Below are 22,106 nucleotides of genomic sequence, written 5' to 3'. Positions count from 1 at the left end.
CCCGGGGGCGGGAGGGCAGGGGGAAGGAGGCAGGGCTGGGATCCAGCAGTTATGCCAAATCCCAACCCCCGTTCCTGGGGAGAACAGAGTGGCTTCAAGCCACTCCGCTCTCCTCGGACTTATGCCAGCTCCAGAGATGGCGCAAGTCTGAGGAGACCCATTGGGGCCAGCAGCCCTTACTCAGAGGTAAGGGGAAAAGTTTCCCTTTGCCTCTGGCTAAGCCGCTTATGGTCCCTATCCTGTGCTAGATACAGCACAAGCCTCCTGGCTTGCCTGTTCAAAAATGGCTGCCACCGCATCCTGCGTATCCAAGGCAGCCACGGATGGCACCTTGGGAGGAGGGGACCTTCGTCCCCTTCCACTGGCTAAAGGGTGTAGCCCTAAAAAATGGTGAGGTAAAAGCCTCCGTGTCAGGCGGTGAGCCTGATGTGGAGGCTTTGGAACTGGTGGAGCAATGCTCCACCAGTCCCGCCTCCCTCTCTCCCCGCTCCCTCTCCCCAAAATGCCTTCCCCCGCCTCCCCATCATGCCTCCTCCCTGACCTCTCCCCACCCTCTGCCTGCCTCCCCCCTCCCTGAAACTCCTCCTCCCCGCCTCCCCCCATGCCCCCGCATTCCTCTCAGCTGCTCAGTAGTTCATGCAACCACCAAGCGGTGGAGGCCAGGAGCCCACCCGGCACCGGCCAGCACTGAGCTAGTACAGGCACTTGCCTGGCATTAGGGCTTGCAAATGTGCCTTACGGCATGTTTGTGATAGTGCACGCCAGCAGTAAGCCGGCGTGCGGAGGGAGAACGGGGAGAGGGTGGGGAGAAGGCACGCTCAGGAAGGAAATGGGGCAGGAGATTGGCAGGACTGGTGGGAGACCCGCTGGATAACACTCAGAGCAAGGGAAGAGCTCCAGATGGCCATTAGACAGGACAGGGGGGGAGGGCATTCTTGGGCAAGGAAGGGGAAGGAACTGGGGTGGGAGGGGCAGGATTGGCAGAGCTCTGCTCTGCCATATCTTGAACCCCATGTCAGGCCTTCTGGCCCAACGGGGGACTCTCAAACTCTGTGCCAGCAAAACAGCCAGAGCAAACTTGAGTAGCCCCATTGTGAGGTCTATGACCCCGAGGAAACGCTGCAGCTGCCTGGCATGCATAAGATGCAGTGGCAGCCATTTTGATGTTGCTTGTCCTCTGTGTGCCAGGCAGCTCAGGATTGGACTGTAATATGCTCTTGCACAGCTTCTACTCATTTAAATTTGTTTACACAGGCGTGCCTTATGGTGGATTTGATGTTTAGACCCTATGGTAGAGAATGCCTTCTTTTCCTTCCTGACTGCGCACACCATTAACTGTGAATGGTCAAGACATGCAAGGAGATATGCTTATGATTCTCACATTTTTGTTCTTCTGCGTATTCTAATTATTATTGGCTACCCCAGGAATATGGCCACACAGGTAAATAAACCCATATGATGTATTTATTCATCAGTTTTCCAGTGTGACATGTTTTGGTCCAGTTCACATCAAGTAAATGAGTTAGGGTCTCTCCTAGCCACACATCTTAAGCTGAAGATGTGTTGTTTTGAGAAAGCTTGAGGCTCCATTAACTGTTCCAACTCATTTTGTTAGGATGAAATTACAGAGGAATCCTATACGATCTGCATTTTTTCACATCCTACCAGCCATGCATAAAACATGACTGAGTAACTCAGGTTACAACTGCCATGCAAGAGCATAATGAAAAGTGGAAAGTATGCCACTAACAAGAAAGCATCCAAGCAAGCTAATGCATTGACTTTCAGCGTGACTATGGTGAGCAGGAGCAAATAGTTTTAGTTGGCAAAGTAAATATGAAAGACAGAGGAGGGGAAAAAAAACTGGTGCAGCATCATAAAAATGGGATTGCTAATCTGTCATTGAGTGCTCTTTTGGCGAGTAAAGTTTAATAAATGGTTGGTACGTTCGTGTATGTGCGTGTATGCCTGTTACATATAAAACCACCATTTTCTCAGGATGAACTTGCAGCCAAACTCCAGTGCCTGTTAATCAAACATTTTGTATGCAAATTGGGTGGTTTGTGGTGCACATTCCAGTGTTCCTCACATCATGCTGCTGCAGGTTAAACAATATGCACCATTTTCTGACATTCACATGGAAACCCATGTGAACATTAGGCAGGGCTGCTAATTTGCAGAGTTTATTCTACACGTCCATAAAGCATTGGGGGGGGGGGGTTTCAAGTTTACATGAAAGTATGCCTAGAACGGGCATCCTTCCTTCCCTCCCCCCCATGTGAAATTGCACTGAAAAAGTTAAGGAGGATTGTGTGTGACTAAAGTTAATTTATTCTTAGTTATTAGCAGCGCGACATCACTCAAAGCAACATCTTCCACAACTATCCACACTAATTTTACAAACTCCATGCTTGGGCAACTGTTTGAAAAAAAGTAAACAGCCCAGTTAGGTTTTCTTAGGAAGCTAAATAGAAGCTCTCTAATCTCAGTTGCAGCTCTAAGCATTTGTAAATGCACTAACAGTCACCTCCATCCATAGTTACCTGGATATGGGGTCTCCTTTTTCTCAAATTAATTTTGGGTATGCCCACACCAATGTGCTAAAGTAACAAAACAGGAGTGGTTCATATTTTCACATCATTACGACAGTAGTGATTATAACCTAAGGATGTACGGTACTCCTCTGGGCCTCTGATAAGGAGCACAGGTCTTATAAGACACACTTTGATCTTAAACACACCTACCCAGAGGAAATCCCATTGATTTCATGTCAGCAATTATACAATCGCAGTGCATGTGGTTTGATATTTGCACTTTCTTTTCTTCAGACAATGATATGCAGACTCCGAATCACACAAACCTAGTTCATCAAAAGTCCTCTAAGCTTTAAAATGTCCCTAACTCATCTATTTTTCATTTTAATAGAAATGGGTGAGCTTAATCAGCTTGGTATTTACCAAGTGTCTGAGTTAGAATTAGAAGAGGGGGGCTGATCTATGCTGGATATAGAGTCATGTGCACTGATGATGCTGTGAACATTCCTTCTACTACACTGTCCCCTGGGAACTGTAGTTTAGAACCATTTACATGACTGAAGTTAGGGCCAACCCAGTTGCAGTAATATCATAGCTCTGGTGTTCTACTTAAGTTGTCCACTAAACACAGTCCTGTTTTGTAAATTACGTATCTATTTTTAAAGTTCATGTCATTTCATTTTAATCAAATGAGAGTTTCATGAAGAATATGGGATCAACATTAAAGAAATTCTGGCTTTGTGTATGAATAGAATCTTATTTAATATTCAAAGCCAAAAAAATACTTCAGGAGAAAATGGTGCTCCATTCTTAATACAGTCAAACTTTACAAGTTCATGTACTAAGCCAGGTTATTATGACCTTATCAGTCCAATCTACAAAGAGGTATTATTATTTATCATTTTATTTTTCACATTTTTATACTGCCTTTCTTCCAAGAAACTCAGACAGGTGCACATGGTTCCTAAGCACCTGGATTTTGTGTGTTACAGACAGTTCCCAGCCATAATTAGGATAGAGTACATTGATTGAAATTGGTTTCAGTCTTTTAGTTTACTTCTTGGGGTTTATTCTCATATTGTGATGAGACTGGGGCTGCAATCCTATTAGCATTGACTTGAGAGTAAGTTCCGTTAAAGTCTATTAGACTTACTTCTGAGTAAGCATACATAGAGGCTACAAATGATCTTCAATCCAAATAATTCAAATGTTCTGCTTAGCTTTGTTAACTGTATATGTACTGATTAAAAAAAAAATAAGTAGAGTCACTGCTCAAAAAATGGAGGGCCAGTGAGACACAGTTAAAGAGAATCGACTCCTGATGATTTGGGAATGAGTACCATATGGGATTCTAAATCAACAGGGTCATCGTGTTGTACCAGTTTAGAGTAAGAGATTGGCAGAAGGAAAGGAATTCAGAAGTCACTCAGAAGGCCATCTTGAACACCCTCACCTTTTCAAACATAAATACGTAGTTTTGTTTTTTGCACCTACAATAAAATTTCTAGCGGAAAAGACAAAGATGTTGTGAGTTAGTATGTTAGATGACACTGACTAAACTTATCAGGTTAAAGGGAAGAACCAGGGTATAATGAACAACTTTCTGGGCATTGTACCTTAGCTCTAGGAGGTTGATCTTACATCGGTCTGAACAGCATGCACCCAAATAATGGCAAACACTTAGAACCATGATTTAATATTGAATTTAAATCTTCTGTGAAACATAACACATAAAACATGTAAGATCACTTATGCAATAAAACAAAAGGTGTTTTAAAGTAATGAGCGTGCCAAGACTGCCAATGCTGCCCCCTCATACTTAATTGCAAGATGCCTGTAGGAATTTACTGGGACCCACAGCAGCAAATTAGCAGCCTGGTGCACAATATGTTGAAGTTCAAAGTTCAAGACTTGCCTCTTGAACTCACTAGGTGGTCTCCCTCTCAGTCTCAGCTTCCCAGCTGCAGTGTGGGGATAATAATACATACCCACCTTACTTGGTTGTTGAATGGACAAGGTGATACATATGAAGTACTTTGCACACTTCAAAAGCGGTATACAAATGCTAAATATAATCATTATTAGGCAGATTATAAAACCTATCTATCTATAAAACCACCCCTAACATTTTGAATATAAGCAGTCCCTAAAGCCATCAACAGGATGGTGGTTGCTAGTTAGCTGCATGCTAAATAGCTATATTTTGAAAAGTTGCTGCAGAGTGGAAGGAGGGTTGACGGGGACCAAAGTTCAGTCCCAGGCAGTGGCATAGCTAGAGGGGGTGCAAAGTGCTAAGTTTTGTAGGGAGCCTAACTGCAGCGTGCAAGTGGCCTTTTCCCCTCCCCTTTGGAGCCATTCTGGGCAGTGGGAGTAAAACCGAGGCATTTGCCTTCATTTAGCTCCCCCTGCCTGGAATGGCTCCAAAGGGGAGGGGGAGGGGCCGCTTGCACGCCATGGTGAGGCTCCCTGCAAAACCTAGCATTTTGCACCCCTCTAGCTATGCCACTGGTCCCAGGTATGATAAGACAAGCAGCTGTTCACAGGGCGAAATCAAGAAATCATATAACAGAGGAAAGGGGAGGAAGGAAATGCAAAATTATGAAAGAAATAAAGATGACAGCATTGTAGGCCTAACGAAACAAGAACGGACAGAAATAGTAAATAACAGGCAGTTAGAAAACCAGTGATAAGGTGCCCAAGTTTGGTGATCAACCACACCACAAGCCTATGCTTGTCTGTTCTAAAGTAAATCCTATTGACTTCCTCCTGGGTAAATGTCTATTATTAGTGGGAGTGGTTGCGTACATTGGCCCCTGTGAACAATGCTGGAAGCCACTAAGCAGGCTAGTAACATTGTGAAACTGGCAGTAGTGGTGACAGGGAAAGCTGGCAAAACAGGTAAACCCTTTTGTGCTCTGCCTCCTCCCCACCCAAAAAAATATTCAAAAGAAATTATTTGAGAACTTTTGACTTAGCCCTAATTTTTGTACCACTAACTGTCCAAACATCTTAGAAATGTTTGAGCTATCAATCTAAATAAGCAACATGTTGCTTCAGCACTAAAGGACATCTTCAGTACTGTACAATTACATGGGTTATAGATCCCGATTTTGTCTGGCCCCGCTTGACTGTTGTATAAGACAGCATCTCAGGTAAAGGTTTCCTGCATAAGCCTGATTCTCAGAAGTCTGCCCCTCCTGCACAAAGGTAGGGGAGACTGAAGGCCCAATCCTATCCAATTTTCCAGTACTGGTGCAACTGTGCCAATGGGGTGTGCACTGCATCCTGTGGTGGGGTAGCAGTCACAGAGCCCTCCTTAAAGTATGGGAACATTTGTTCCCTCACCTCGGGGTTTCATTGCAGCTGCACTGGTGCTAGATAGTTGGATAGAATTGGCCCTGAGTGAATAGGCTGTATGTCCACCCTCGCCGTCAGCAGGAATGATAGTATAAAATTTTTTGGTGGTGTGTAATACAGAAAGGAACATGTATTTGGCTCTTCCATCCAGATGGCTCAGGCAAGGATATTAATAAACACATAAACTACAATCTACAGAGGTAACATATGAACAGCCCTGCTGGATCAGGCCAAAGGCCCAACTAGTCCAGCTTCCTATATCTCACATGGCACACAAGACAACAAGAGACCTACAACCTGGTGACACTCCCTTGCACCTGGCATTCTGTACAGGCTTACCTGGCAGTAAGCTCCATTTAACTTAATGGGGCTTGCTTCTGAGTAGACATGCATAGGATTGCACTGTTAGAGAATCATTTCCATCTGTTGACAAGTCTCTGGCATTGTAGATGACTCTGGGGCATATTCCAAGGATGCATACTCAGCTTACACAGAGCACTGGCTATGCCTGCTGAGCATCACTATTGCCCTGCACAAACTAAGTATGTCCAACACTCCCCATGCCCTAGCTTTAAAGAGGAAGATTATTATTGCTGGATGAACTGCAATTGGAAGACGAAGGTCTGTCCTTACTAGTACCTTATCAAGAAGACCAATATAAAAATCCAAGTAATTCTATAGCCTGGTTCACATGCATTGAAGTATTCCACATGGAGGAGTCATGTGTCCAAAGACAATGGAGAAAGCAATATAAAGCAGTGATTCTCAACATTGCACTTACCATGTACTACTTAGCACATGCTGGCCCATTGCATGTACCACTGAAGTAAGTGGCAATGATGTCATCACCAGTTACTTCCAGGTTGGGAGGCCTGCAAGACTAGGATATGATGCACCAAACATTGGTAAGAAGCTCAGAGCGGGCAGGAGGGGTTTTTCAAGTGCACAAAAACCACGTGCTGGAGCTCACCAAGCTGAACCTCCTACCATTGTTTGGTGCATTGTGTTGCAGTCTTGCTGCTGGACTGTGGCTGCCTGGAGGCTGCTGCCTGCATGTACTACAAGACCCCACCTCCACCACCAGTGGTATGCATACCACCAGTTGAGAAACACTGATATATACCATTGGTCAATGGGCTCATGTAGCTTTGTAGTAGCAGTTTATATGATGCAATGAGTTAAAAATAGTAGTTATTTAGAACTGGGCCCTAGGAACAGAGTTTGGAAACCATTGCCTTATTCTTGGTGCATAAAAGATAGTTCCAGTTTCTTTTCTCTTTTTTTTTTCCAATGACAAACTATTATTACACTATATTGTATAATATTAGAAGATATTGCATACCTTTGGTTGAAGATTAGGATGAAGTAGCACATAGCCATTGGGGTCAATTGCAAAATAATAGCCATTTGGACACAGCTGAGGAGGAAAACAAGGACATCTAACTATATTGTGTTGCTTGCTGAGGTGACATTAAAAAGACAGAATACTCTGTCTCTAATAATAACAAAGATGTTGAAACAGAAAATGTATTACCTCAAACACAAATTAAAGTAACTGTTAGACAACTGCATTAATGGAAAAGCAATGGTGAGAGAGGCATTTTAAACCTTCTATTTCTTTCACTTGAATTTCAGATTATGGAATAACCCCATAATTGGGGGAGGGGGAATAGATCCATTTTTAAGGCAAACAAAGACCACCACGTTCTACAAGTCAGTTACAGCAAACAATTCATGGAAAACCCTGGACATTAGCTCTGTGGGAAAGCAATCCTCTTCCCGAAGCATCACTGGCAGAAAAGAAAAACAGGGGAAATGACAGGGTGAAAGAAGGGTGAACAATCTTTTGACTTCCAGCCAGGGGGATACTAGATACTGGAAGAGAGATTTGAACAGAATTCAAGTTAAAAATAGGCAATACGACAAATACAAGGGAAAAGAGACTTACTGTAAACCGCGGGGTCAGTTTTTTAATTTCTTCTAGAGACACGTCAACACCCATTACTCCAAGTATCAACTGATTCTGGCAGAAGATTTTTTCAATGTTAGTTTTCAGATGTCAGGCAGCAATTTCAGTGGCAAGTGAAACTGTAAAACTGAACTCCTCTTTCATGATTATGATTACACATTTTGGAACAGCTATGCATATACTGTACCTAAATGAGTTACTATACCATATTAGTATAATCCAGCCGTTAAGGAGATGTAAAATGCATATTTATACTATATTGATGTACGTACAGTTTGGGATGCATTCAGCCATTTAATGGTTTTTGGAATCATTATGATACACTGTGCTGTATCAGTAAGTTAGTTAGAGCCCAATCCTATGCATATCTACTCAGAAGTAAGTCCCCTTAGAGTCAGTGGGGCTTACTTCCAGGAAAGTGTGGATAGGATTGGGCCATTAGTCATGACTAAAGCTGCAATCCTATGCACACCGTCTTGGGAGTAAGCCTCACTGAACTCAATAGAATTTAATCCTGAGTAGATGTGCATAGGATTGGGCTGTAAGACCTGCTTAAATGAACAGGAATTAAATTATTCACAACTAAGGGCCCAATCCTGGGCTCCCTTGGCACTGGCGCTGAGCCCTAGTGCCAGCTCTGGGTGCTGTAATGCTGTAAAGCACGTTTACAGCACCTGGAGAGTAGAGAGTGCTGGGCTCGCACCAGTCAGGCACTGGGTCTAGCACCAGTAGGAGTAGTACATGCCACCTCCGTGGGTAAGTGAGACTGTTGGGTGGCGGTGTGGCCTTTGGGGGATGGGGGTTGGCAGAATGAGGGTGGAATGAGGGTGGGGTGGGGGAGGAATCAGCCCGGGATGGGGGTGGGACTGGCGGAGCCCTGCTCTGTCAGATCCTGAACTCTGTGTTGGGCTAAAAAGCCTGACACGGAATCTCTCAAGTCTGTGCTAGCAAAACAGCTGACTCAGACTTAGAAGCCTGCGGGGCTTCCCCAAGGGAAGGGAATGAAAGTCCTCTTCCCCCAAGGAGTCTCCCAGTGGCTTCCCAGCATCTGATGAGGACTGCGGTAGCCGCTTAGGCACTGCTTCTCCAGTGGGCGCCAGGCTGTAACTCAACTCATTGAGTTCAACGCTTAGTCATGATGAACTTGCTTTGGAATACAGCAATTACCATAATACAATTTCATAATTCTAAACTTTGTGTATATGTCTTCATTTTGCCTTTTGCAAAGCAGCATGCACAGTGAACATTATTTTCTAATCAACTCTTCATCTGCAGTTATGTTTTCTTTACAATATGCTCAAGCAGCTAATGTCATTGTGATGTTAGAAGCAGTTTGAGCTGCATTTTCTTATTTCCAGCTGGATATTCAAGGAAGTTATTTTTCTGGTTGGAAACAACAAAAACACTACACATATGAATTTACAAAGGTGGTTTCTATATTAAATTAACACAGTTCAAAAACTATTCCAAATCTATCATATGGCTTTAGGGCTGAAGACAAATTAGTCCCATTATAGTGAATGGAACTGAACTGATTTAAATCCAGTTGTCCCCCTTGCTTGGCTTGTTAATGGGGCAACTTTTACTTCTTTCTGGTGTTAAGTATTGGCTTACCTGCATGTTACTTTGGTCTTTTGTCAAGTTGAAGACAGGCAGTGTTCCAGAAATGACTAAGCCAAGTTCCTAGAAAATGATCATAAGGAAATTTGTCTATCTTTTGTGTCAGAACAGAAAAGGAAAAGGTAACTACAAATACCTGAAGTCAAAACTACATTTCCTAATGAAAGAAGACATTATTACAGCAGCACTCTTGACATAAACGGTATATGTTGCTCATAATCTGTTACGCATGCAACCAGGTAAGCCCCTTCTAGTTGTAGCTTCCAGAAACATGAAGGGACCACTGGTACACGTAAGAGGCACCTGAAGCCCAATCAACAACTTTTTTCTTGTCAATGAAATGCATTTACAATAATCTGGCATGAGAGCAACCTGGCAAAAAAAAAAAAAAAAAAAAACTACCTAAGAGTCTCGTCCAATGGATATAAACAAGGAGAGTCCCTATAATTACGCTACTCAAAATGGCAACCAACAGTTTCATATTGAAGACACTCCGTCAGAATGGAAAATGTTTCTGATAAGGAAAGCAATAAAGGGTACCTAGGCCAACCCCATAAACTACCATATTGACATGGTTGTTTACAGTAGGGGTGCCCAAACTCCAGCCCAGGGGCCATTTACGGCCCTTGGGGTCCCCCAATCCAGCCTGCAGGGAGCCCCCAGTCTCCAATGAGCCTTTGGCCCTCCAGAGACTTGCTGGAGCCTGCGCTGGCCTGGTGCGACTACTTTCAGCGTGAGGGCCAAGTGTTTGACCTCTCGCAGGAGCTGCGGGCCAACGGCTCCCTCCACTGCTTGCTGTTTCAGTCTGTGAAGCAGCTGCAGCAGCAAAGGAAAGGTCGGCCTTGCTTTGTGCAAGGTCTTTTATAGGCCTTGAGCTATCACGAGACCTTCATCCATTCATATAAGTTCCATCTCTAGTATATTCATTTATGTAAATTTATTCAAATTTTAAATATAAATTAATTTTTTCCCCAGGCCCCCAACACAGTGTCAGAGATATGATGTGGCCCTCCTGCCAAAACGTTTGGACACCAATGGTTTACAGTAATGCGTGAGGGGGATTCTTCAAGCCCAGTGCTGGTCCTACTACGCTGATGTATTTTTCTAGCACCGGTGCAGCAAAATAGTGTCATACATGCTCTGTGTGGGCCAGAGTAACATTCCAGATGTGATATGGAAACAGGTGAGACAAGAATATAACAAAAGTGATTCTAAGTGTGTCGCCAGAATCATCTGCATCCATGCTAAGCAGACTGAAGAAAGTTATAAGATTATAATGGCAAGGAGAGCGACATTATACCTTATTATATTTGCAGCCACAGAAATCATCAATCTGTATTCCTGCAGCTGAAGCAGACATTTAGGACTGGACCTTCAGAAACTGAAACTCATTTCCAGATGCCTGTTCTATGCTGTAGTTATACAATTTAGAGCACAATCCTAAACAATATTCCAGCACTGACTTAGCTGCAATGCAGACCCAAGGTAAGGTAACAAACATGCCCTTACCTTGAGAAGCCCCCCCTCGACTGCCTTCCACTGCAGGATGCAGTGCATGCCACATTGGCACAGTTAAGTCAGTGTTGGAAAGTTGGTCAGGATTGAGTCCTTACTTGTCCTTTATTGCTGAGAGGAGTGGCATTGCTGGGGGGTGCGGGCCACACAGGGTGATGTGTGTGGGGGGGAGGATGACACCACTACTGGCTGAAATTTTTTAAATCTTGGTATCTTCAAATAATACATTTTATATATCAATGGATGCATAATTTCATGCAGAATGCAATGAAACAACTGCATCGAAATATCTCTATTTTATCAAATGCTATTACCAAAAAAACCAGCGGGGGCAGGGCAATAGTACATCATAGAGCCCATCTCCTAGGGCATTGCCCACCCACTGCATGGGAGGTGGTGCATCATAGGGGTGAAGTGCTGGCCAACTGCACTGGGTGACACAAACCCTAGTGTCACCACTGGCTGAGAGCAAAATAAAGTCACTTTCTTTTTGGAATTAATTCAAATACAAAGCACTGGAACAGTTACATGTCGGTTTTGTTTTGATTGCCTTGGCCTGTTCCACAGCTCTTCTTCTCTCCTTACTTGTTCCTGCTTTAGTGCTGACATTTAAGAACAGGATGTGTAGGAAGATATTAACTTTCTTTGTGACCTTTCCAGTAAGTACCACATCAGAAACCAAGGAAGAGTGGTCAATGAACTTCTGAGCATCGGAACTATAATGATACTGACCCAAGCAGCTCATAATATACTGATTACATTTTTTTTCAAACAGATGATACACCATAATCCTGACTGAAAAAAGTTGGCACTTCAGCTGGTCATATGGCCATGCATTAGTACATTGCTGACAGCACTTTTCTTCCAGTAATGACTGAAGCATTTGAAACCTGTATATCAACTTTATAGCCATCAAATGGCAAAGCTTGTGATACCAACGTTTAGATGTTTGCAGTCTGTTTTGCACAGAGCCTGGTTTCATATGCTTCCAGTGGTAAAATAAGCAGCCAGGAAGCTGCTGAGTCACCCTCGTTCAGTAGGTTCATCCATTTCTATTAGTAGCAAGGCTAAACAAAAAACTTTGGGCCCAAAAGCCAATCCTGTTCAGGTGTCAGATGAAAATGGAACTGCCGTCTATGCACAGAACTAAGATTTTCTTATATAGTGTAGGTCAGTGGGGAGCCGGAGGCAGGGCTGGGACCCAGCAGTTATGCCGGATTCCAACCCTGTTCCCCGAGCAGCACGGAGCGACTTCAAGTTGCTCCACTCTCCTCGGACTTGTGCCACCTCCGGAGGTGGCGCAAGTCCAAGGAGACCCAAAGCAGCTGCAATTGACAGTAGGGGGTAAAGGGGTAAGGGCAAGAGTTTCCCTTTACCTTTGGCCTAGCCACTATATTATATCTTTCTTAAAATTACTACAATGCAGCAATTATAGCTCCCTCTTATAGTAGCGAATCTCACTCTTTTTTCCCCTATATCTTTTTGCCTTCCCCCTGTAATTAAGTGTCAAACTAAACATTGAGCTAAATGCTCAACTTTAACGTCAATCTAAATGTGGGCCCAGCTCAATCCGGCATTCCAACTGTGATGATGAAGTTGCAATGCCATCCCAGGGTAAGGGAACAAATGTTCCCTTACCTTGAGGAGGCCTCCGTGACTGCCTCCACACCACAGGATGCAGTGCACACCCCATTGCCATGGCTGCATCAGCACTGAAAAGTCGGATAGGATTGGGCCCTGTGTAACTTAACAGCAACAACATTGTAGGGCATGGGATGAAAATTCAAAAGGGTATTAGGGTAAAATTAGATATTAATCTACTGTACATATGTAACTTTACTGGGGTTTTGGATGTGTGTGAGTAATTAGTGCAATGAAGGGACATGAAACAGGCTGAAACAACAGTGGGAGATAGAGGGGTTTCAGTACTGTCCGCCCAAAATAGTTTCAATCCTGAATGTGAGTCCACTTATTTTTAAGTGGAAGAAAAAGCTTCCACTGAAAGGTCCACTGTGTCCTCCACTGTTCCATTTACAAGCCATTAGTTCCTTTAAATAACTTGAATTTCATTTATTTTATATTTAAAATAATTTGATTATGCTATGCTAGTGTACATCATACCAGTGCATCTAAGTAGACATTGGTCCACTGGACTTGTTTGGCATCTTTCTGAGCCAGTACCATTGGTCTTCCCAAAACATCCAGGTATTCCTGTCAATGAAAACAAACACAGCATCAGCTGGCTAGTCAAGAAGGGAGAAATGTATTGAAAAGTCCAAAAATAAAACTCAAGCCTGCAGTCTTCAAACAAGGGTCAATTATGCTCAAACGAAAATGTTTTACAAGCAGGTTTGGGGGTGGGCTTGTCTAGGGCAACTTTTTTGAACTTGTGCCAAATCTAAATTGACTGGCCCTCTTGTGACCCCCAACCCACCAGCAGCCATCCGTGGACTGGAATATTTATCCAACACTTGTATAAGAAGAAAAAAAAAAGCAACCAGGCACCTCAGACTCTCCTAAAATCAGGTTCCACTGTTAGTGGTGTTGTTACCAGGCAAAAGTGGGTGCAAAGGGGGTGCCAGCATCTCTCCTGTCCCTGCCACACTAACCTAGCAGGAGTCAGCGGGAGGAGGACAGCAGAGGCAGCAGCAAGAGCTGAGTGCCAGGAAGGTCAGAGCTGCCCAGCTTTGTGTGGTCCAGGTCTGAGATGATGGGGGGGGGGGTAGACTCTAGGGTGCAAGGACCATTGCGGTTGGCTGAGGAGATGAACTCACAGAAAAATGGCTTCATGTTGCCACTGTACAGGACATCACAGAGCAAGCAAAAGGACGTTTTCCTTCATATTGATGCATGTAGATTCATTACCATACGCTGTGATGTGGCCATGAACTTAAGATTTTGGGGGGATTTTTAAGGAATAGAAATATTCCTGGCAGATGGAACTATCAATGTCTATGAGTAACTCAGGGCACCTCGTTGGTCATTGTTAAGGGGTAGGATGCTGAACCCTAGATGGGTTCTTGGTTTCGACAACAAATCTCTTCTGAAGTTCTTATTTGGTATTAATTCTGTACAGTGCACCCAATAAATCCAAGTGAAAATGGTTTGCTGCAAGGACTCATCCATGCAACTGGGACCAGTCCAGAGAGCTGGATTCCTACAAGCTATAACACAGGCCAACACACACTTTGCTTCCTTAAACGTTACACCAATTCCTGTGTATATTTGGGGTGCTGATTCCAAAAATGGCATCCGTTTTACCCTATCACATCTAGTTTTGGAGATACAGTACAGCCTCATTAGTGAATGGTTCAAGCAGCTTCCTCGTGAGGAAACCTACACTATGGCTTCCTCAAGAGGAAGCTTTTTTGGATTCGGTACCCCAAATTCATATCAAACCACCATAAAGTTTGGGAAAAACTTTTCTGACCCTCAAATTTGTAGGCCTGTGTTATGGTTCATTTTCATTATGGTATTTGCCTTATGAGTGTGATTACTGGTTCACAAACTGATGCAAACATACCTGTGTGTTTATTCTTATGGCACCAATGGAAGGAATTTCATAATAGAACCCTGAAATATAAACACAGAAGAGAATTTGAAGCATTGGTTTCCCACTTCAGAGCACTTCCAATAGGGTAAATCTAGAAAAATATGGGCAGGGTCAACTGCATTCTTTCTCATCTTTTCATGACCAGGATGGAAAAGAGGGGATGGCTGAGAGGGAAAGACCCACAAGATCTGCCACACAGATACAAGTTATAGCACAGTGATAGGGGATTCTTATTCCAATATGAGAATGAAGGCTTGGCTGCTTCCACAATTTTTCAGTGGCGTACTTGGGGGAAGCAAGTGCTGAAATGCCCTGGGTGCCAGGATTGGGGGAGGTGCCGCACTGCCATCCTTTCCCCCTGGCAGCATTTCCCATGGCACTCCGTCAGTACACCATTATTGGCACGCTGATCTGAAGGCCCTTCAGGAGTGTTCTGAGAGCTAGGGAAGCCATGTGCAGCCTCCCAGCCCTCAGAAGGCCTTGTAAAGCCTTCAGGAGGCAAAAAACCGGAAGTGGCAATTTTCGGCTTCCAGAAGGCCCTACAAGGCCTTCTGAGGGCCAGGGAGGTTGCGTATGGCTACCCTTGGCCCTCAAACTGCCTCTCAGGGGAAGCAGCAGGAGGAGGAATGGCACGTCCAGGTGAAGGGGCAGCGCCCCTGGTCAGGAACACCACTGCATTTTTAGCATGCTGAAGACCCTCATGAACCACTTAATTAAATGTTGGAATATTTCTGAAATTCTCACCAAAATTGCTTTCTTTTTGATTTTGAAATTCTGAACTGCCTGTCACTGATTCTGACAGTTGTATTAGGAATTCTTCTGAGTTCCATCTCCTTATTTCCAGATTTTGGAGGAGCACTGTGAACTTGCAGTTCATCACAGCTGTCTGTTCATTTTTTTTTAAACTGTACATCACCCATGAGGAGATGTGCACTAATGGGACCGTATGCATAAATGCATCAAGAGTCCATTTTGTGCAGAAGCACCTGTGGGCATCAGTAAAACAGCACACTGAAAGAAGCCAGTAGACATCATATACATGATCACAGGAAGACTTTTTTTCCCCCACTCCACACTGAGAAATAGAACTTGAGTCAAAAGTTCTAACTGGCTTGAATTGTTATGGGGGCAGGGTTGAGACGGGCCCAAAATTATTTTCTCAGCTTCTCGTTTTTTCTTGTTAGCACTGTTTTTACTTCTTTTACTGGAAGTGCTTCTTCTAGCAACTTCAGGCTTGGTAGCTTTCATTTCCCCCACCCCCAAAGCTGGTAGCATCAGTGATGTTGCTAAGGGAATGCGGGCCACACCAGGTGACGTGCACAGGGGTGGGGGGTGGTGACACAACTACTGGTCAAATTTTTTTAAATCTTGGTACCATCATGTTATATATCTTTTGATGTGTAATTTCATGCAGAATGCACTAAAACAAACAGCGTTGCAATATCTCTATTCTTTCAAAAGTTAAAACAAAAACAAAAAACAACACCAGTAGGGCAGGGCAATGGGGCATCACTCCCCCCCCCCCAACCACCACATGGGAGGAGGTCCATGTATTGGAATCGTGGAAGATCTGGCGAGGAGGTAGATGTGGTGTCAGCAGTGGCCCCTTTAAGGGTAAGGTCTGGGCATCCAGCAGAGTGTGCTGCACAGCTGCAGCCACTTGAAGGCAATAGGGCCCTCAGGGATATAAGGAGCACCTGAGGCAGGAAGGGGTTGGTGGGTTGTAGAAGGAGTGCAGGCTGGAGAGGAGACTGACTGGGCTTATTGACTTTGGAATCAGACCTTGGACTGTGACTTTGGACTTTGACTTGGATACCCTGACTGATTTGACTGACTTACCTGGAACCTGACCTTGGACTGTAACTCGGCTTATTGGCTCTGGACTCTGATTTGGCAACTCTCATTGATTGGACTGGTTTACTTGGAATCTGTGGACTGGAACTGGACTCTGACTTTTGCTTGCTGCACTGGTGAGTCTCACAAGGGAAACTAATCAGCCTTAAGCGGGCATGAGGCCCAGTGGGGAGAAGCTGTGGCAAGACAGTTCATCATGGGGGTGACACACTGGCCTCCTGCATAGGGTGGCACAAACCCTAGTGATGCCACAGGGTAGCATTCCTTCCAGACCATCTTTTTTTTATTTTCAGAAGTGATACAGAGCCACCACATAATGTGATTTGGGAAGGAGTTGGAAAAAAGGGATCACCTGCCTACAGCTGTTGTGGGGAACACCACCACTTCCCCCAGAGAGTTTTGCCGCTACCTCCAATTTTGCCACCTTCCTTGAAAATTCACTGAAATGACTGACTTCCCAGCTTTTGGAGGTGACAACTAGATGGTGGCAAGGGGGCTACATTTCAAGACTACGTAGAAGGCAGGGAAGAGCAAATGAGGGAACAATCGAATAAGATAAGGGAAATTTTTTTGTGCATAATTATATCCACACAAAGAAATTTTGCACATGACATGTTGCACATGAACACATTTTTCTCCATTTGCTTATGATCTGACCTAAAGTGCTTCACCGGTATCGACCTGTAGGGCTGTCATAAAGCAATGCACATGCAAAATACCTTTATTTTTGCAAGCCATCCATTGTATGGGTCCTTTGTCGTAATTATGCTGACCAACAGAAAATGTAAATACACGGACCTAGAAAAATTAAAAAGAGTTGAATAAACCTGTCAAATAGGCCTTATTCTCAGAACAGAGCAATGGGAATGTCAAATGACTGAACAGCCCTATAGGAATCCTGCCTTCCACCAATGAATCGCAATCTTGTCTTCATCTTATATTGGACCCTCCTTATCCACAGACTCAGCATCCTTTGACAAAAGTGTGATTGATTTTGTAAAAATAACTAAAGAAAGCATACAAATATCCAGTTTTATTTCTCTTTATCCAGTAAAGTTTTATTACTAAACCAATTAGCATTCAGCCCAATACTAGTTTATAATAATTCAAATGACACTGACTGTACCCTTCTAGGTCGAAAAACATATTTTATCTTTAATTCTTATTAAGAGCTACTAACAAGAAAAGGGTCACCTGATTACAGGTCCAGCCTAGTTATACACGGATTTTTTATACACGGACTTGACTCAACACGAATGGGCCCTGCAAATGAGAAGGAATGTGCTGATCCCTGGAGAAGGGGAAAAATGCATCCCTTTAAAATCAGTTTAAAAAACTGAACAGTCCTTTAACAATAGCTTCCTTAATGAGAGAGAGAGAGAGAGGGGGGGGCAGCTGGCTGACAATCCATCAATCCTTCTCTCTCCAGGCGACCCCTCCCTTCCCCCCCTCCCAAGCAGGTGAAAGAAAAGTGATCCCTTTGCACTGGTGAAGGGAGGGGCTGAGTGTAAGCTCTCAGCTCTTTGTAAGCTTTTGGAGGAGGACTGATTGTTGGATTGTCATCTTAATGACTCTTATCTTACATCACAAAGGTCAGCAAGGCTGTTTTTAAATCACTGGAGGAAAGAGTGTTTTTTAAATTGATTTGCTATAGTGCGTTTTTTTTGCCATCCAGGTGAGTGCTTGGAATGGAACACACACAAATAATTAGTCTCAACCTGTATATACAGGCAGAAAATACCAGTACTCTGTCAGACACAGAGATCAAAACACTCCACTAATTCGCTCTGCATCTCATTACCACCATCTAGTGGATAAACGGACAGTATATCATAAGGTTCCCATTTCAGTATTTTCCCTATGAAAAGAATGCAAAGCCTCTTTCATAGCCTTTCATTAATGATAATCTTAACATAAATCAAATTAAGGCACATTAGAAGGTCATTAAAGAGATGGAGTTTCATACAACAATCAATTTCAAAAACGTGAAAAAAGTTCTCTGCAACATGGGGCTTACAACTGGTAAGTTCTTCGAGTTACTATATTAAGCTTAGGTGTTGGCAACTGGTAGTTTCCCTGCCAAATGCAGCCACAAGAAGCTAAATGTTCCACTAAAATGACATATCTCTGATGCACATCTTCCCTGCAGCGCACTCATAACAGGGCCTCAGAGAGGAATTTTATCAGGGGTTACAGAATTGGACTCCTTCCCAAAAGGAGAGGAGGCAAAAGGGTGGGAGAGGGTGGTGATGCGGGTGGGCAGAACAGGAGTGGGGAGGGAGCAAAACAGGGTGGGGGAGCCAGAAGAGTCTCTGGAGCTCAGGTCTACCAGGCTTCTTGATATGAAGCCCAGGTCTACCTGCCCGTGCAGTGTCAGCAGCTAGATTCAGTAATACAGGAAACCAAACGCACTCCTAAGTCTCTCTAAAATCTTTTAAATATAGAAAATCATTGCAGAAAATTAGCACCGTCATATCTAGGCTCACACTTGAATGGAAAGTGTCCAGTGTGCACCAAAATTTAGTTCTGTAGCAGCTGTAGTCTCACAGCTGTGACCCTGGGCTCCTATGCGCTCCTTCAGGGGAAGGGGAGAGGAGAAGGGGATCCACAAGCATTCCTGAGCCCAGTGCGCATGGCTTGCAACAGCAGGCCACCACCACATGCCCATGGCAGTTCTTCTAGCAATCCATGTGGGCTGCGAATACAGGTGAGACGGGACACCCAGAGCCATCTTTGGCTCCTGGGTCCCCTTTTTGACACTGGGCCCAGGTACAAATTACCCTCACCATGGGCCCTGCTTGATAACATGATACATGAGCATCATCTTGCATGTTTCCCACTATTGCCAGTTGCCATTAATGAAGCACAAAAAGCGGAAGAAAAGTCAGAGCAAGACGATGTGGTGTTACATGGTGAGCACTCCGAGATGCTAAGACAGGGAATGCCTTTGAGATGTTGTTTTGGTTCATCCACTCAAAGTGCTCTTGCAAAACTAAGTGCACAGCATGGGGATCTCTCACACTGTGTTCAGTGGGGCTTATTCATAAGGATTGGAGCCACAGCCTTCAGATGGTGATGGAGGAATTTCCTGAAGCTGTGCAAAAAATCCCAAGTTACACACAGCATGTTGGAAGTAGGAGGTGGAGAACCTGCCTTTTGGGAATGGATCTCCTATGGGAGGCTTCAACATAATTCAGACAAGTGAATTGGCCTCAATGGCATTAAGAAACAGGGACCACAATAAATCTGAAAAGACAGCTACAGCCCCAAGATCTTCTGGCTGATCCTTCTTTCTCACAGAGTCACCAAAGGTAGTTCTTCTGAAGCAAAGGATTCAGGAAGGACTTATGAGAAGCTCACAGCCTGATCCAGCACAAATACCCTCATGCTGATACAATGAGGCCAGAGCAGGCTGCACTATATCCTGCATGGGAATTTAGCAGTCAGGAGGTCTCCTTGGGGTAAGGGGAAATTTTCCCACCTGGGGAAAGCCCCAGTCTGCACAATGGGTTTACTCAGACCTGTGTGAGCCATATAACTGACACACGTCTGCATGCATCTGCGTCAGCAGATCAGGCCCAAGAGGGAGAAAAGGATAAAGTGTGTGCTGGCACTGCCAATCCAGCCTCCCTCCTGGGCCCAATCCACCCATTCCCACCCCTGTACTCCCCTGCCTAAACTCGTTCTTAGCAGAACATGAATGTTGGCATCCTTCAGTCTCGGAAGACTATGGTGTCACGCTCTGAATGGTGGTTCTGGAACAGAGTGTCCTCTCCAATGCGTGAAGCCTGGGTAAAGTAGATATGGAGGATAGACTGTTTCCCATGCAGCAAATCCCCCCCTCTCCACGTCGCTGATATGGTCCAATGGAAAGGCAGAGGCCAATACGGTTGGTTCCAGCGGCGTCGCAGGAGTTGCCAGAACGTGACTGTGTTCAGACATGAACTGCCTCAGGGACTCCGGCTCCGGATTTTGCCTTGAGGTTGTCTCCTGAAGCCTTTTCCACAACTGGATGTAGCCACAAGGCAGTGGAGGTTTGGGATCAGAGTTTTCCTTCTCTCAGATGAGCTGCCTTCCCAGGCTGACGAGTCCCATCTACCCGGTGGCTGTTTAGTTGCCTCTTACGACAAGTACAGCCAAACTGAGGGCCTATTCTTATCGCCAGCCCCCAGGGGTATTAGCAGAACATAGTGTGTTACATTCCAGAGTCTGTGCACAAGCACAGCCAAGTCGAGAACCTGAAGTCCCAGATCACACAGCAAGATAAAGATTGTTTCTGCTGACAGGATGGAATTGGAGTGGGGACTGCAGCCATGACAACTGCAGACAAATTAGAGGGACATGTCAGTGATGTTGGCTGGGTCAAGATGGGTCCTGAGGGACTTGTGGGTACCCACTAGTGTACAACCTGGCCAGCTGCTGCCACCACACTTGGAGTTCATGCAACCAAGTTTGGGTGGCTAACAGAAATGATAGTCAGTGGCTATCATCTTGATACAGTTAATAATTTTAGGCATATTAAAAGAGTCTGAGATGGTCACAATATTCTGTGAAGAAAAACGTGGATGTAATGAAGAAACATTTAGCAGAAAATTAGTGATGTGCAGACACTGGAGAAGAAAGCAAAATATAACTTTTCCAGAGTCTGCAAAGCTACTATTTTCAACTGGTTCCCCCTCCCCTCAATCTTGGCATTCCACATCTCCCACTGATTGCATTTTTATCAGTGCCTTCTCCTTTCAGCTTCCATTCTTGTTCTCATTACTTTGATTCCCACAGCCCCAGCTTCTGATGGCAATTAAATGCTTTCTAAAGTCAAAAGGCTATTGCTAGGAGGAGGAAGAAAAGGATATCCTAATTTACCAGCAGAGCCCATTACCAGATCTCTTCACCCTGGGTGTTATTAATGGACAAGTATTCAAAATATGCCATCGTTAGGCAAACGTAATTAAAAGGAAGACAAGAGTTGAAATACATCATTAGATGAGATGGGAGGCGCAGGAATGGTGAGAATCAAGTTTAAAGAGATGCATGATTTTAAGGGGGAATGAAAAGAAAATGTCACAATTTTTAACCTGAACATGGTGGAAGTATCCAGGGCTGGCCTCCTCATGAGGTAAAGTGCTGCCTCAGTTGGCTGGTGTGGGAGGGCTTGGGCTGGTAGCCCATCAACCATCCACCCAACTGCCTCTTGTCCTCCCCTCCAGCTTTCCCTATGGGTTGGAACAGTTACTCATGCTCTGAGTTTCTCCGCTTGGACTCCACCTGGAGTTCATCACCTTCTACTCCAGGCCTCTCCAGAACCCGAAGAGTTTAGCATAGCCCCTTCAGATCAAACAGAAGTGTGACAGAGAGTAAAGGGGGAGGGGTGAAATGGCCCATCCCATCCTCCCTAGAGATTCTGCCAGTTTTTGTTTTTTTTAATCAGAGAGTGGATGGGATGAATTAGAGAGATGGACACAGAGGTGAAAGGTAGGGGATGTGTGGTCATAAATGTATGGAAATATCCCTACCACCTTAGGCATGATGGGGGCTTGGGCTGGAATTGACAAGAAACTACATATATCTTTAACAAGGACAACCCCAGACAAGGTGTTCCGGCCCATTCACTTTCCAAGCAGCTTTAAAACATTCAGCATCCTTATTCCTGACATCCCCTTTCTCAAAAGACTTAATTTAGATAATGGCTTCATGTCTGAAGGTG

At 44.4% G+C, this 22,106-nt stretch overlaps 1 protein-coding gene across 5 annotated transcripts in view; it reads right to left on the bottom strand.

Moving 5' to 3' along the window:
* Positions 1–22,106, bottom strand: part of CACNA2D1 (calcium voltage-gated channel auxiliary subunit alpha2delta 1) — a 472,859-nt gene that overhangs the window by 63,756 nt on the left and 386,997 nt on the right. For 3 of the 5 annotated variants that reach the window (XM_066634567.1, XM_066634568.1, XM_066634571.1), the window contains exons 13-19: positions 17,122–17,200; positions 14,519–14,568; positions 13,117–13,206; positions 9,475–9,543; positions 7,840–7,914; positions 7,234–7,308; positions 2,544–2,600 (exon numbers count right to left, since the gene is read on the bottom strand). In XM_066634567.1, the coding sequence (XP_066490664.1) occupies positions 2,544–2,600; positions 7,234–7,308; positions 7,840–7,914; positions 9,475–9,543; positions 13,117–13,206; positions 14,519–14,568; positions 17,122–17,200 (495 nt within the window). The remainder of the gene's footprint in view (positions 1–2,543; positions 2,601–7,233; positions 7,309–7,839; positions 7,915–9,474; positions 9,544–13,116; positions 13,207–14,518; positions 14,569–17,121; positions 17,201–22,106) is intronic. The other 2 variants (XM_066634570.1, XM_066634569.1) reach the window with 1 other exon arrangement.

This window comes from Tiliqua scincoides, chromosome 7, assembly GCF_035046505.1.
Source record: "Tiliqua scincoides isolate rTilSci1 chromosome 7, rTilSci1.hap2, whole genome shotgun sequence".
Lineage (NCBI taxonomy): Eukaryota > Metazoa > Chordata > Lepidosauria > Squamata > Scincidae > Tiliqua > Tiliqua scincoides.
This window is presented reverse-complemented; position numbering and strand designations above follow the sequence as displayed.